Raw genomic sequence first — 15,794 nt, forward strand, 5'->3', positions numbered from 1 at the left:
TCTACCGTTGACCTGCCCGTAGGTCAAGTTTGTTTTTTCCATTTTTCGGATGTACGTTGGATAAGAGCAGTTCGTAACCTGTTTAACGTAATCGACCATAACAGAGTAAATCGACGATCACAGAGTAAATCTAGATGAAACAATATTTCGTTAAAAATTGATTTATAAGTTAATATGCCTTTATCATATTTCGACTCGGAAGTGTGCGGAAGAGATCGGAAAAATTGCAAGGATTTCTTTTTAATCTTCCCAAATCAAATCAGCCTGGTAAATAAAGATAGGTTTTAATATTTCAATATTTCCATGGTGGAAACAATTCTCTAATCGTGTGACATTTATTATGTAATTGTAGACTTCAAGATCTGCAAGATGCCCAACATCATCACAAATTAAATGTGAAAATATGAAACACACACAACAAAATTGAAAACAAAAAAAAACATCTACGTTGGGGGGGTAATATTAAAGGTGCTGGGAATTATAATGGTACGGGAGACCTACACATTTGTCCCTCACTTGTAGTACTGGACATGCCAAATTGTTTTAAAATTGGAAAATAATTTCTTCTCAGTTTCTTCGCAACGAGGGGGTCACTTTCAACCAAGGACCCTCTTCTGCCCCTCCCTTCCCGTTTTTTTTGTTTGTTTCAACTATGCCTTTGCATGAGGATTTGCCTTTCTTAACACTGAAAAAATGGGATTGAAACGGATGAGAATGGGATTTGGTTAACTTTTTAAATCTATAGGAATGGAGTTAAGGGAAAATCTGGAATGGACTCATACGAGAAGGAAATCATCAACACCCTGAAAAGACATCTTGCAACCACAATGTACAAGATAGCTTTAAAATACAAGTTTACTTCTATTACAAAATTGCAGATCTCCAAAATGGTCCACTCTGTTTAGAAACAAAACAAAATAACCCTGGGATGACTTCTGACATCTGTTTTGTTACAAAATTTCTGCACATCCTATATACAAATGGTGAAACTAAAATTATTCTATGCCTGTTGAAACACATAGTAAGGTGGTATTTATTCAAGAAGCTTTGACAAGTAACTGTCAAAGTGTCCTAATTTCTTAGGGTGCTATGTAAAGAAACTGTAGTGCAAACAGAGGAACCCCACTCCAGAAAGGATCATCTAGCCTTGTTACTTGAAAATAATGGAGTGGTCAGATTACTGAGGGATGAAAAAATGAAATGAAATAGTTGCAAGTAATAAAAAAGTGATGATCCATGAAGATTTTTGTCATGGTTCTTATGTATAAGAACAGGAAAAATCTGTTTAAATCATTTCTAAGGACTCCTCAGCAGTCAAAAAAAAAATATCTTGCTAATTCTAGGACTTTCTCTGGTACAAGAATTATTTATAAAATAACATAAAAAAAGTCCTTTTTTTTCCAAATTTCATTTAACTTAGTTATGAATAATTAAATACCAGGCATTTTGCACCTTAAATGCCACCATGAAAGACCCACTGCTCGCTTTAACAAAGTAACCTATCCGTCAAATAAATAGCCTTGAACAGTGCAATAAGCTGGTAGTAAGCACACATCTTCTACATTAACCTTCTTGCTCCCAAGATCAAAAGAACCAACTCTCCATGTACAGAGAGTTCGGTATTACCATATGTCAAGACAATTAAAAAAAATTGAAGTTGAACAAGCTTGTGTTTGAAGCATAGGGTTTAAACTTGTAACCTCCTTGAAAATAGAACTTAACTCAGAAGTTTTGTGATGATTTCATAATTTGTCATTTCTATTTTGGAAATGTTAACTGTGCTTCTTAAAGGGCCTATAACCCCCCAAAACTTTTTTGGCCATATTAAATCTCTCTATTGCACTGAGCAAAATGCTGCAAAAATTTTTGTTTTTGGTTAAAACCGTGATTTTTTATGAACTTTCAAAGTCATGGAAAATCGCATTTTTTCAAAACACGACCAAGGCACGGAATTATCAAGATGGGTCTGGGTCAAGCACAGTTTGTGACGTCATTCCAGGTTTTCCAATGAGTTTGCTTCAAAGACTGGATGAAGTATCTTGATGGATACGCCTGATAAGTGTGTTGTTTTCGGGTCTAGCAACACTCCCAACAAAGAAAAAAGAATAGCACTTCATCCAATACCTATTTATAGGGCAGATGACCCGGAGGAAAAAAAAGAGAAGAAAGAAGTGGGTTGACTTTGAGCAATTGAAGTGTGCACATTGGAAGCCCACAAAATACTCGGCTGTGTGTTCCAACCACTTCCGAGAAGACTATTCACTCATGTTTTCTGCTCTGACTAGCGAGACCATGCAATGAAGGTTGTGAAAAGATGGATTTGGAATTTACATCTTTCCGACTGTTCATGCGTGGAATGTTAGGAAACGAAATCAGCTGAAAGTGAGCGAAGTAAGAGAAAGGTGAGAAACATTTACCAGACCAGGCTTTAGCAAAGGTTTCATCTCAGTGGGAACGTATAATATTGACTGAGATTGGATTGGAGCACCACTGCTGATGGCCAGGAATGACCTCACTAGCCCCAGTCTCTGGTTCACTTGGTCATTCCAAAAATAAACCTGACTTTGAAAAATCATAAAAAATTGCGGTTTTAACCAAACACAAAAATTTTTGCGGCATTTTTCTCAGTGCAATCGAGAGATTTAATATGGCCAAAAAAATTTTTTGGGGTTATAGGCACCAAGTTTTCATGTTATGAGAATTTGTATGCTGATCATGCCTTTTAGGAGAGTTTGTAGGCTGATCATGCCTGGGAGTGAAGGGATTAAGCAATTCTGGTAAATGTCATTGCTTATGGAGAAAAAAAGAAGTTACTGTAATGCCCTTGGTGCCTAATTGATTAAGTGATTGTTTGCTATAAAGCTATTCTGATTAAATTATTTTAATTACACTCTGTTGGGATTTCCATCCACATCAGGCTCCATTGCCAGATTGTCGAGACTTTGAGACCGTGGTCCTCTAGGAGGTGGTTGCTTTGGTGGTTCACTTTGCTGCACAGTTTGGGATCCCTTCTCTTCTGGGAGGCAAGGCTTCCATGTCTCTCCCGATATTGCTGCTCGCAGATAAATCAAGCTTGTAAATACCAGACTTGCTCCTCCAAGGATTGTTGAGAGAAAGAAGCATGGTGGAACAGCAGTACTACAGAAAGCAAAAAAGAACTTATGCTAAGACTGAGATTTAGAGGTTTACTGTCTCTGATAAGCATCTCATTTCAGACATATATGACCATTAATTAAAAGCTTTTTTCATCCCGCTGGATATCTTGTGGGAGGAAAAGAGCTCATTCAAGTAAGCTTAAACTGGACCCCAAAATGATTCCAAAAATGGCCATGGTGAAGATAACTATTGTGCTTTGTTCTTCAGCAAAACATTCCACTTTCCCATAATTGCCACTCTCTTCCAAGGGGTATGAATCCATAACAGTAAGGTGTCTGAGAAATGAGACATACACATACACAAGGAGAGGGGGTTATCCTGCAACAGATTGGCACCTAATCCTAGTGGAGTGGCAACAAACCTTATACTTCATTATGCCAGGATGAGCCAATTGGTAGCTATGCATTTTACTTTGTTTACCCCCCGGTATATACTAATTTAAAGGCAAGGAGTTATTTCAAGAAGAACAAAATAAAAAAAGCTACTGACATTTCGACCTCTATGCTAATGATACTTGAGAATAAATAAAACTATAAATAACAGAGTGTATCTAACCAAACATGCATCCATAAATTAATTCAGACAAATGCACAAGTGTACAAGGAGTACTTAGCTTGTGGGGCTGGAGAAAGAAATACTTGAATGTGGAGTAATTTTCTACATGTAATCTTTATATACTTACAGAATGTAGAATATAAATCGAAACCAATAGTTCCTTCCAAAGATTCCAAAGACCTCGACAAAGTGTGTAAAAGGTTTCTGGTTCCTAAAAGAAGACATGACAAAATTAAAATTATTTTCAGTTACTAGAGCTTAGGACTGTTGAGGCACTTAATAGTACAGTCAGACCTTGGTTATCCCAACTCATAAGGGCTGTACTTTAAATATTCCACAAAATTGAGTCATCATAGTCAAAAGTATGAATATCAATGAACCAAATATAAAACTGAAAATAACTTAAAAGAGAATGTACAAAACACTGTTTTTTCTTTCCACATACATTAAATAGTTCCTATGGTGTTCTATAGCTTGATAAACAGAACTAAAGGAGTTTCACTTTATGTGCTTTGTTGTATGGAATAAAAGTTGTGACAGATTGCAAATGTGACTAATCTATATTCACAAAAAAATGGGACCAGTGAAGCTAGTTCCCAGTAAGTAATCAAGGTTTGACTGTATTACCAATTAAATGACTGATGACGGAACTGTACAATTAAAAGGGAAGTTTACAATTCATCACCTTAGAACTGTTTCACCACATCATTCAATTCCTAATCTCCCGAGCACTAATTTAACACTACAGTACCACTCACATATACATTAACCAAACAAAATACACACAAAATACACCAAAAATTGTATGCAACTGTGAACTGAAAAAAATGTGCATCAAAATATTGCACTTGCACGTGCAATCAATAAAGCTTAACAAATCTGCCTCATTAGTATGTAAAAGCTTGGCCTTTTTGTTTTTAAATAGCTGTTTTTCACTCAGGCCTATCGCCGAAACAGGTTTTCAGGCACAATATGTATTTTGAGGCAACAGAGTACTCTGTTTGGATCAACCACTCCAATTTATGTCGTATAGAAAGAAAACTCTGGTTAACTCTTTTTGGTTGCCATGATAACAATCTGCAATATATCTAACACTCAATTTGTTGACGTCCAGCTAAATTACGTAATCACAGTCATAAGATCTATTGCATAATTACGTAGTCTATATCACGTTCATGTGATAATATTGGTATGCTATCCATACCCCACACAAAGTGCTGATTCACAATTACATAGTTCACTAATCTCACCATCTCTCCAAGGTCTTTTTTCCTTTATCTCTCTTCCCTCTGGGATATTCAATTAACAAAACAAGAAATCCCAGAATTCTGATGATTGGGTTAAAGTGTAACAATTTTGTAAAACTACTTGCCTATAAAATCGCTTGAAAAAAAGTTTAGCCAACTATTGACAGAATCAGTTACATAAGTTACATAATCATGGCTCTATCTTCATAAAAATCATTATACGTTAAGTTAATATTATGTTAACAATTTTCCTTGATTTTCCTAACTGAACACGTTAACTTTCTGATGACTAACAAGAATGATAAATAAATTTATAAAGTGGATCTCACTTTTCACTGAGTCAATCATCAGTATGAGTGCTAAATCGTAAGTACTGAAGTTTCTTAATCATCAATATAGCTAGTGTGCACGTGCATGTATGTTAACGAAAATCAACATTTGAGATTATACTATGGATAACATATTCCTGAAATAAGCTCATCTAAACTATATTTCTTAGGAAAGAAAACAAGTTTAAATGTATGAGAATTGAATCAACATAACTACGCTGAATATTGAGGAGGGTGGATTTGCGTCAAATAGAAAAAATAATTCACATAACATCTAAATATTGCCCCCCACCTTGTGCATTCAGATAAAAAGGATACAGCGAGTATAGACCATAATACCACTTATTAAACTGGGCTGCTGTTCCAAGGATGCCACCGATTAGTAACACTGAAAAATGAAAATAAAAGACGGACTGTGAGCTGGACCGTTCTAACTTTGTCGAAAGTTAAATTTGTTGAAAAGGAAGTACCGAAGTACCCTCAGGCGGTAACAAATATGAGTTACATACGCTAAACTCTATGATATCCCGCCTTCATGAACGTGTGGTAACGACAGGCTTTCACTGAAACGTTTAAAACACGACTTTGAAAATACAACTTTTTCAAAGTGGACTGAAATTTAAAATATAATACTTTTAAAAGTGAACACCTCGCACAAAGGTTTGATGAAAACACACATTCAGCTTACTTCTTCCTCGACTAACAACATCTCGCTGAAGAAAGTCGAGACCAGTGATTCAACTCAGAAATGTGTCCATACATAAAAATTTTGAAGTGTCAGTATCGATTGAAAGATGGAAACAACTCTTAAAATTCAAACTTACCGACACTGGTTATCACTCCTTGTTCGTTGCCCCACATTGCCCATTCTGTGTGCCCCATGATTCTTGAAAGTTTTAGTTTCCTTATCGAAACGATAGTCACAAACTTGTAGAGACAAAGTAGATCGTTGAGGATAATGGTGCACAACAAATTTCAATGCCAGGCAAGTAAGAGAAGTGACGACTAACACGCAACGAAGAGTTGGGGATTGTTCTTGCCCTCTGGCTAAATTCACGTCACATAAACTAATAGACTATCGTCTTTTACGTAAATCAGCACTCCTTTGTCCGCTTCTCCAAATTAGGAAACTGTAATTTATGGACGCTTTTAGTAGGAAGTCAATGAAGCGTGCAAATGGACTTCCAATGACAACTTATTAACCCAATGGTGTGGCGTGATCCCACTTCAGGGTCATACTTTTTCTTAGCTTGAATGTGTGATCAAGAGGACGTGAGAGTGGTCTTCAGTACTGGATTTCGTGATTAAAGAAGTGAAACTAACAACCCATATTCTTGTCGCGAAATCATGCCGATTGATCCTAGTACGCACGGTCATCTCCGCACGGTCATGGGTCTTACAATATGGTATTGAGCCCGCAATATAACAAATTGTTATGCGCATTCCATAGTAAACACCATGTGTAACATTTCGCGCCAAAATCAATTGTAAGCAAGCGGCGACATGACATCGGCAACGATAGAGAAGGCAACTTTAGGCCAGTATTTTGCATCTCGAAGAAAAGGCCTCGAAGACGTCCACCCGGCAAAGCGAAGAAAAGTGGATATGAGTGGCATTGAGGGTGAAGTTGCGGTCAGGCGCAGTGAAAGATCGAAGAAACAAGCGGCGTCCTTTCAAAGCAAGATCAGCACACGAGCATCCAAAGCTTCTAAGAGAAATGGGAAGGCAATCCTGAAAGAGCAGATTATCCAGACTCCAGCTGAAGCGGTTTCTGTGTCCACCTCTTTGTTCGATGATCACGCTTTTGCAGAAGCTTTGATCGGGAAACTGACCGATGCGCAGAGAAAGCGCAAGATGGCGGCGTCCTCGACACAAAGAGACGACGCCATTACGAGCGCTCCCAGAGACAAAGGCTCGGAAGAAGTTTTGCAGGGGCAACCGAACGAGTGCGAGAATGAATCCAGGCCAAAGATCAGGAGAAGAATTGCGAAATCTTCTAAAACAACACAACGGCCAATAAACAGCGACAAATCCAATGATCTCTACGCTGCGGAGGAACTGGATTCTTTGCACTTGAAGGAAAAATCGTCCTGTAACGGGAAGTCGCTTGGAATGGACGACGCTCTGGAAAAGGAAACAACGGCATCACCTTCGAAAACGCCTCCAGTCGTGAGAAGAGTCGGTGATGGTATTAAAGCAGATCCATGGATCGCAGAACAGGCCAAGATGGTCCTTAGCCGTGGAAGGGCAGCAGTGAATTTGAGTCAGAAGAGAAGAGGCAAAGAAGATGTCAAGCAACAGGCCGGTGCGACTGAGAAAAGTAGTTCAGGTGAGTATCGGATGGTAAAATTATCTGCTCTCATATTAGTGTTTCGATATATTGGGAAGAAGGGAGAGGTTAAAGGAGCGAGAAATAGCACCCCAAATGTAGAAGTATACCAGCAAACTTTTTCTTTAGTATAACTTTCCCTGCATGGGCTTCCCTAGCCGTTGTAAGTCTCAGAGTTGATCAACATAGCAATCAGAAGTTGGGAGAAAAACAACAACAAAACAAAACAACATATACTCTTCTTTCAGTGGAAAACTCCAAAGTGACAATGAACAAGGTACAAGAGGATTTAGCCAAGGCAAGAAAACTGATTAGGAGCATGAAATCACTAGAGAAAAGTGTTCCAAAATCATCACTGTCTAGCACTGAGGATAATGGATCAAGGCTTCATCAGATGGCTACGGTTAAGAAGAGTAATGAGAAAAAAAACTCACAAAGGTACATGAAAATGTATTTTTAAGCCATGAAAATTTGGTAGTAATAATCATAAACAGGGCACATCTAGTCAAGCTCTCTCTCAAAATAGTCAAAATGTGAAAGGTATCACAGAATTTGGCGTGGAGATTATGCAGTCTATCCTTTATAAATGACTGTCTGTTTAGAGCATCTATCATTGCTCAAATAGCCAAAGGCTTGCTCTGTCCTCAGAATTTCTTTTTGGGAAAGTGGATTCACTTTTGTGTAACGTAAAGTGACATTTTATTGGGACCCTAATACTTCTTTTGCATGTATTGCTTATCTGTAAGACCACATTTTCATGGCCCCACAGTAAATTCATCAACCCCTGAACTCTCCAATTTATTTTATTTGTAACTTTTCCTTACAATATTCATATTTTTTTTATGGAAACAGGAGATGAGAATAAACAGTCATATCAGCTGGGTGGTGCTTTTTTTTTTTCGATATGACTACAAGTCCTGTATAAATGTGAGGGAAATTACTAATAGTGCACCTTTGCCCTAAAGTTTAAAAAAAAGTGGGTCTTGACACTTTCAGATTACTTTCCTTCTTGTTACTACTCTTAAATGGTCACTGGGGACAGCTTAACTTTGTTCCCTTTAGTTCTTACAAGCATAGCTGTATTTTGGAATGTTGACAAAGTTTCTGTATTCATTTGAGGAATTTATTTCAATAATTATTGATTTATAGTTTGAAGGATGCTCCAGCCTATCAAAGGTTCCACGCCTTGGCTCAGCCTACTCGGTCAGAGGCTTCCTCTACAACTCTACCCCTCCCCTATAAGTACAAGGTGCTGGCTGAGATGTTCCGCTGTACTGACACCATCCTGAATTTGCTGGGACAGCGAAAGGAGAAGTGTACATTTACTAAACTCCGGGATGCTGTGCAACAGATGTCAAGAAAGTAAGAACCTTGTGAAGGTGTAGTCTGATCGTCCGCGTGAGTGTAGTCCTGAGAAGGACTGTTGTCGGTGGTAGTGACTGACGTTTGACGTTTTGACAACCTGTGCGGAAGTCATCATCAGAGTCAAGTGATGACTCTGATGATGACTTCCGCACAGGTTGTCGAAACGTCAAACGTCAGTCACTACCACCAACAACAGTCCTTCTCAGGACTACACTCATGCGGATGATCAGACTACACCTTCACATGTTACCCCCGGGTTCAAACCATTTACTGCAGTAAGAACCTTGGCAGTCATCATGTGATAAACTATAAAATGCCCTTGACATGGAAAACATTTGTTTATGTTGTCACTTGATTTGGATTTTTTGCAGGCGATTTGAGAAGAAACATCTGGCACAAATGAAAACAGTTTATCCAAGAGGCCTTGAATTCCATCAAGACAAATGTCCAGGCAGGTCTTCATCCTTTGAGTTGATCATAGAGTTTGGAAAAACTGAGGAAGCATTGAGCAAACTTACGCTGACAGCCACTGAGCTGTTGGCAAGAAGGGACGCCTTCCAGAAAAATCTGCTGCAGATGACTAAGAGGCATCATCAGGTACTTTTATGCAAGAATTTGTGTAGCAATTTCATCTAACAGGACAATAAAGTTTGTAACTAGAACTTGTTGTCATTGATCATTATGGGGTCAACTGTTTGGTGATGTAAGCTACATGCCAGTTCCCCAACCAACGGGAAGTGTGTCTTTTTTGAAAAAAATAAAACAAGTTGGCAGTGTTTTTGCTCACATGCATATACTTGTTACAGGGCATGGTGGCCACATTGTTTGTGCGCTTGACTCTTGATGAACGGGTTTGTGCCTTGGCAGAGGACATTGTGTTGGGTTCTTATGCAAGACACTTTACTCTCACAGTGCCTCGACTCCTCATCCAGGTGTTTTAACAAGTACCAGTGAAATTAAGGCTGAACTCTGTTCAGATAGTTCTGTACCAGTATTGTAGAGGTCTTGAGTTCAAATCCTGTTTTTCAGACTTTACTCTCCATACTGCTTAAAGTGTCTATACGGCCAACAGGGTTTTTATTGTTTTGGTATCTCTTTAACCTGAAAAAAGTATTCTCAAAAAAGAAATTTGATTCCGACGCCTCTTCACCCTAAAATTGAACTTTAAAGTTCCCACTTCGGCCACACCCACCCAATGAAGTTGACCCCGTAAAGGAAGATTGGTGATGAGTGATGTCACTCCAGGAGCATCTCGAGCATCATGTTGTTACTTTGCTTGATAAACGCAGTACTTTTACTGGAAAAAACAGTGAAATGAACCACTGGCGGGATTTGGTGCATTCCTGACTTGACGTCATGACCCAATCTCTTTTTTTGCCCCAACTCATGGTCACCTTCAATGGGCGTGGCCAAAGCAGGAAGTTTAAAGCTCGATTTCATGGCGAAGACTCGTCAGAATCCAATTTTTATTTAAGAATACTTTTTTACATGTTAAATACATACCAAAACTATAAAAACCTGTTGGCTGTATAGACACTTTAAGTATTGTTCATTACTGCAAAGATCACTCTCAATTTTATCTTCACTGGTAACTTTGTTACTAACATTCTTGTTAAAAGGACTTCCTTTCCAACCTTAACCCATCTTTGTCAGTTGATGATGACAAGATTGTGCGCTGGCATCCAAAGTTTCGCCTTGATGAAGTGCCAGATGCAAAGGAAGGCATGCTCCCTGAGCCTCCTGTGGTGAAGACCTACAGCAGTGCCAATGACGTCTTGGAAAAAGCATGTGACATGATAGCACCAAGGGTACGTTTGAGTCTTTTTACAACCATTTTAAGCTTCTAAAGCATTATCTCTTTGACCCTTAAGAGTGACTAACATTTAATTTTTTCTTACAATATCACCTCTGAATCAAACATGAAGATCACAAGAATAAAGGAAATAATCTCCAAATAAAAACACTTGTTTATTTAGTAAATTCTCCTTTTCAGCAGCTTATTATTGGGGTTTAAAGGATTAATTAGCTTGGTATTATTTGCAGAGTACCTTAAGGCAACCCCTCTATCTCTGTATGAAGGCCATCTGTAATGATTTTAGGAGTGTCAGAAAAAGTTATGCATCCCCAATAGATGAGGGGCAGTCCAGCTGAAGCTTTCTTTCCTGTAGGTTGAGAAAGCATTGAGGGCAGTTGCTTTGAAAGAACGAGGAGAGGAGTTGACATCAACAAACAAAGGAAACAACTTCCCAGAAAAGAAAGAGGTGACAAAGTCTACTGAAAACATGCAAAACAAAAACAGTTTGAAGAATAAGGCTGCATTGAAGGGAATTTCAGAAGATCTGCTGAAGAAGGTATTTATAGACTACTTTGCATGTTAAGTAAGATGGTTATCAACATGTGAACTCAAAATAAAATCTAAGATGATAACTCCTCATAACAGGAAAAAAAATTGAAGCCCTAAAGGCATTAATTTATAACCAGATATGGTAAGACTGGGTATCCAATATAAATTACCCCTCTTTATGGTCAAGATCAATGGAAAATGGCTCCATTAAACAACATTGAACATTGAAACATCTTAACTGCAAATTAATTTACAAGTATAATATTATTTAATCCCTATCAGTGAATAAGCTCATGCTTGATAATTGTTTTCATGTGATTTGTATTCTGATTTCTGTCTTTTCTCTTTTGTTTTGATATCCTATTCAAAGATTAGGCAGAAAGAGGCAAAGAAAATGGAGGAAAGCATGATGCAAGATCCCTTAGTTGGCAAGAAGCTTGCTATGAAGGAGCGCCTTCCTGAACTATGCAGAATACTCAAAGCGTATCCTTGCTTTTTAATCAGAAAAGATAATTCTTTTTGTAAACATCAGCTAGGCATTTATAACTTTTAACCAGAGGTGGCTAAGGGACACCACCCTTGGTCATAGGGTTACTACTGGAACTATTGTTTGGCAGCATTTGTGTGTTACTTTCCAAGGCCTCATAATTGTTGTGCTGTTTTGCCCTACGCAGACAAACAAATAAATACGAGGTATGCCCTTAACTGTCAATAGTTACTTCTCTGCTGAGCGTAAAGCTGCTATACCCCTGGAGGATGCAACAGTGAAACTCTCAGACAGCTACAAGACCTCTTTGTCTTCAGGTATACTGAGAACTGGATCATGGATAGAAATTTCTCATGCCCTAAATTTGATTGAGTGATGTAATCATGTGGTTGAGGCTGTAAAGCCCTGAATAGGCCAGTTGCCGGTAATAATGATTGACATTTTGGCAACCTTAAGCAGGAGTGGTTATCAGTCCAGTGATTGTAGTAGATCAAGAGGAAGGGTGTGGTCTCAACCCACCTACCCACCCCCCTCCCATAAGACGTGTACTTGCTTGATACAAAAATTCAAGATCACATGTCACACAGTGATGTGTGAGGTCCAACCCTGAGGGATTGGAGAAGTGTCAGCATGGTTTGCTCAAGAAATAGTTTGCCTCAAAACAAATTCTGTGTTTTCTCAATCAAATTTTGAAAGCCCCCCCATCCCGTTCCCTCTTATCAAAAATTCCTTACTGTACCCCTGAGAGAAGAACTCTGGTTACTTTGTCAGGGAATTAAATTCTTTTTAAATCTGCCTGCACCATACAATCAATCTTTACTCCTAGGCTGAAACCATTTTTTCAGTGTAATTATAGTGTCATGCAGATTTGGTTTTGTCAACTAACCTCTGACACAAGTTCTCTCTTATTTTTCACACAGCACAAGTTGAAGAACACATCAGATTCATGTCTCAGCTTGTACCAGAGTGGGTCTCAGTCCTCACAGTTAGGAAATGCGCCTATATCAAGATCAACAAGACTGCCAATGTGAACAATGTGATAAACAAACTCCTAACAAAAGAAATTCAATGACACAAAGTGGAGTGCTTGCAATTTCTTTTACAATAAGTTAACAGTTAATTCTTTCTGAATCTCTCTGGAAGGGGACACAATTCATCTTTTGCTAAATTTTGGAGTATTTTTTATGAAAATGTTTTTACAGCATGTTCAACTGAGCTGGTTCTTTTTTTCCTCTAAACAATTAACTTCACTTGACTTTATCTTCAGTGGTGAGCATTGGAAATGATATTGATCTAATCCACACTAAAAAGATAAGAAAGAAGTTCTGTTCAAAATTTTCATCCAGTGTGCTACCTGCATGTCACAGATGTGTCGCCAACATGTCACTAGAAATGATATCAACTGCAAAGATTATTGATTGCTGAAATTGTATCAGAAAACTGACAAAATTGGTCCACAGTCAACTAACATCCACAGTCAACTAACAAGTAATATGTTGGAATCAATTTGTTTACAATCGTTTATCCCATAGGAAAGTTACAACTATCAGCCAATTGTTGATGTTTTAAGAATTGCTAACAACTTGTTCTACTATTCATAGAAATTAATGTATGGTGGGCTGAATTTTTTAAAGTAACTTACAGAGAACAAAAATCATTGAAAGACATTTGGCGCAATAATTACTCAAATTCAAACTACCAGTCTGTCCTTCTTGGAGTATTCAGTTGCCTTTTACATTAAGTTTCAGCAATGTTCAGTGTGAAACGAAGTTAGAAAATTAGGTCTTTTTAATTCCAGTATTATTGTCAGTGATAACTGTTGTTTTGTTGCAATTTGTTCTCAAGAAAAGCCTATTCTAATAACTCTTTTAAGAGTCTTTTAACCTTATTGAGTACGCGGCTTTATTATATAGATACTGATGAAATACCAGGATTTCTCCTTTTACTAAAAAATCATATCTTCACCGCGCGCAGTGAAGATACTATTTTTATCTTTCACGTGTGAGGATATTTGTGTGGCCATGGTTACCAACATAATTACCCATTGCTGTTTCGAAAACGAATAAAAATAGTTGTCTTTTATGTGGAAATTTCATCAGTATCTATATAATAAACAGAACATTACATGGCCGCTTGGGGATACGAATTTTATCTTCTCGTGCTGAAAGTATCTCTCATGAGTGAGCGCAGCGAACAAGTGAGAGATACTTTAAGCACTCGAAGATAAAATTCGTATCCCCGCGCGGCCATGTAATATCCTCTATTTCTCTTTTATTTCCCTTGTTGTCAGGTGATATCCAATGGCTCAATGATTGACCTATAAATTTGTTAAACATTTTTTTATCTTGAAGAACTTACACTTCCATCATTAAAAGCAACACTAGTTGTATGGTGGTCCATAAACTGTGTGATTCTCTGAGTTTGAAATATTCCTCATTTTGTTTTATTTCCTTTGTTATTTACCTGTACATGTAAGTAAATTATAACTAAGGTATGTTTTCTGGTTAACAGTTTGAACATGGGGAGAACATTTTACCTTGAAGCTACTTCTGAGCTATTTTACAGGTATGCTGCCATAAAATTGACATAGCGAAAGGAAGTAAAACACAATCAACAAATTACGGGAAAAAGAGTTAGAAAGGTATCGATACATCTTTACAAAATGCAAATTATATTTCATTTCTGAACAAGGTGTGTGTTAAATGCCTTAATTTAAATATTTCTTTTTTAAACAGTACCTAGATGCTAATACTATTTGTTCTTTGATAAATACCCTGACATGTATACAGACCAAATGAACCTAATTTCAATTCTTCAATCCAATTTCTGAGCCTAGCTAAATCGATTTTACTTTTTTTCCAATAAAGAAACATGAGTCCTTTTTCAGTCCTAGTTGGACTCAAGTTCCTCTGAGAGAATTTTTTTGAGCTTCCTATATATTCTTTCTATTTTTCCTGGCTTCCATGGTAGCATTGTGTCTGATGCACAGTCTGACAATACAGGTGAGAGTTTGTTCTGAGCATGGATGGGAGCTCTCTGCAGTAATCCAGGCTGCCCCCAATGTGACAGCAAAATATCTCGACAGATGATCTGCAATTTATTAAATTTTTTAAGTGGAAATAATGTTGGTTAATGTGCATCATGCAGGTGAATATAACCTAAATTAAATTTACCACTACTGCGGCGGATCTAAGATTTAGTCAAGAGGGGTTCAGAGAATTGTCCGAGGGCATGCTCCCCCTGGAGATTTGAAAACTAGGTCTTAGGAAACATGATTTCCAGCATTTTGAGAGGAAATTTAGGGGGTTCGACCGAACCACCCAAACCAACTCTGGATCCACCCCAGCACAATGAGGAATTAAGAAATCTAAAAAAGCTGACATATTGAACACTTGCCTTTCTTGTGTAGTGACTTTATAGAACAGAAATCATGATATAATCGTGTAATCAGTATTAATTTGTGTATGTTGTTCTCCAGTGACATTTTAAATTATTGACAATGACAACATTTAAGAGTCCCTTGTAAATAAACTTTCATTTAAAATAAAAGTTAACAAACTAGACTTGACAGTTACTGAAACCTCTTTAGTGAAAACCATCAGTAGCAATTAAAATGTTCCAGATGTATTTGTGCGCATTTGGCTTTTCTACAATGTATGGGTTATAATATCTTTCTTGGTCTTGCTGGTGTTTGAGGAAATGATGTTATGGCCAATTGAAAACTAAATTGCCAGGTCTGGTTGATGTTTAATTCCAGGCTACTTGATCAAGCTTTATTCATGTGAGATATAATACATAATAGAGGGTTTGCATGGCAGCCATGTTGCATGGCAGGAACAATGAAACTATTTTGCATAAGAAAGAAAATTTTTCCCACAGGAAAAACAATCTATTGTTCCTGCCATGCAACATGGCTGCTGTGCAAAACCTCTATACCTTACTAAATCTTACCTGAAGGTTATTTGTGAGAATTTTTCTTGAA

The 15,794-nt window shown here is 37.6% G+C and overlaps 3 protein-coding genes across 5 annotated transcripts in view; 1 reads left to right on the forward strand and 2 right to left on the reverse strand.

Moving 5' to 3' along the window:
- Positions 1-837: 837 nt before the first annotated feature.
- Positions 838-6,478, reverse strand: LOC111340161 (cytochrome b-245 light chain). The gene is made up of 5 exons (XM_022946950.2): positions 6,112-6,478; positions 5,606-5,675; positions 4,962-5,039; positions 3,839-3,922; positions 838-3,138 (listed from the first exon to the last, which is right to left on the reverse strand). The coding sequence occupies exons 1-5, from the start codon at positions 6,167-6,169 to the stop codon at positions 2,886-2,888; spliced, it is 543 nt and encodes a 180-aa protein (XP_022802685.1). The 5' UTR covers positions 6,170-6,478; the 3' UTR covers positions 838-2,885.
- Positions 6,479-6,498: 20 nt separating this feature from the next.
- LOC111340160 (DNA replication factor Cdt1) lies at positions 6,499-13,276 on the forward strand. Its single transcript, XM_022946949.2, has 9 exons — positions 6,499-7,616; positions 7,865-8,054; positions 8,766-8,978; positions 9,353-9,578; positions 10,601-10,789; positions 11,150-11,332; positions 11,696-11,808; positions 12,041-12,129; positions 12,733-13,276. The coding sequence occupies exons 1-9, from the start codon at positions 6,791-6,793 to the stop codon at positions 12,882-12,884; spliced, it is 2,181 nt and encodes a 726-aa protein (XP_022802684.2). The 5' UTR covers positions 6,499-6,790; the 3' UTR covers positions 12,885-13,276.
- Positions 13,277-14,232: 956 nt separating this feature from the next.
- LOC111340173 (divergent protein kinase domain 1C) overlaps positions 14,233-15,794 on the reverse strand; it is a 7,033-nt gene continuing 5,471 nt past the window's right edge. For all 3 annotated transcript variants that reach the window (XM_022946966.2, XM_022946965.2, XM_088753885.1), the window contains exons 3-4: positions 15,764-15,794; positions 14,233-14,902 (exon numbers count right to left, since the gene is read on the reverse strand). The exon at positions 15,764-15,794 is cut by the window's right edge. In XM_022946966.2, coding sequence (XP_022802701.1) covers positions 14,702-14,902; positions 15,764-15,794 — 232 coding nt within the window. In that variant the 3' untranslated portion in view covers positions 14,233-14,701. The remainder of the gene's footprint in view (positions 14,903-15,763) is intronic.

Source organism: Stylophora pistillata, chromosome 3 (genome assembly GCF_964205215.1).
Source record: "Stylophora pistillata chromosome 3, jaStyPist1.2, whole genome shotgun sequence".
Classification (NCBI taxonomy): Eukaryota; Metazoa; Cnidaria; class Anthozoa; order Scleractinia; family Pocilloporidae; genus Stylophora; species Stylophora pistillata.

Excerpts from the sequence above, each read along its gene's own strand:
- LOC111340161 (XM_022946950.2), bottom strand. The coding sequence starts at position 6,169 with ATGGGGCACACAGAATGGGCAATGTGGGGCAACGAACAAGGAGTGATA. Across the intron at positions 5,676-6,111 it reads AGGAGTGATAACCAGTGTCG|TGTTACTAATCGGTGGCATC; the intron begins GTAAGTTTGAAT and ends TTCATTTTTCAG. Across the intron at positions 5,040-5,605 it reads TATTATGGTCTATACTCGCT|AATTCTGGGATTTCTTGTTT; the intron begins GTATCCTTTTTA and ends CCCAATCATCAG.
- LOC111340160 (XM_022946949.2), top strand. The coding sequence starts at position 6,791 with ATGACATCGGCAACGATAGAGAAGGCAACTTTAGGCCAGTATTTTGCA. Across the intron at positions 7,617-7,864 it reads GACTGAGAAAAGTAGTTCAG|TGGAAAACTCCAAAGTGACA; the intron begins GTGAGTATCGGA and ends CTCTTCTTTCAG. Across the intron at positions 12,130-12,732 it reads CAAGACCTCTTTGTCTTCAG|CACAAGTTGAAGAACACATC; the intron begins GTATACTGAGAA and ends TTTTTCACACAG.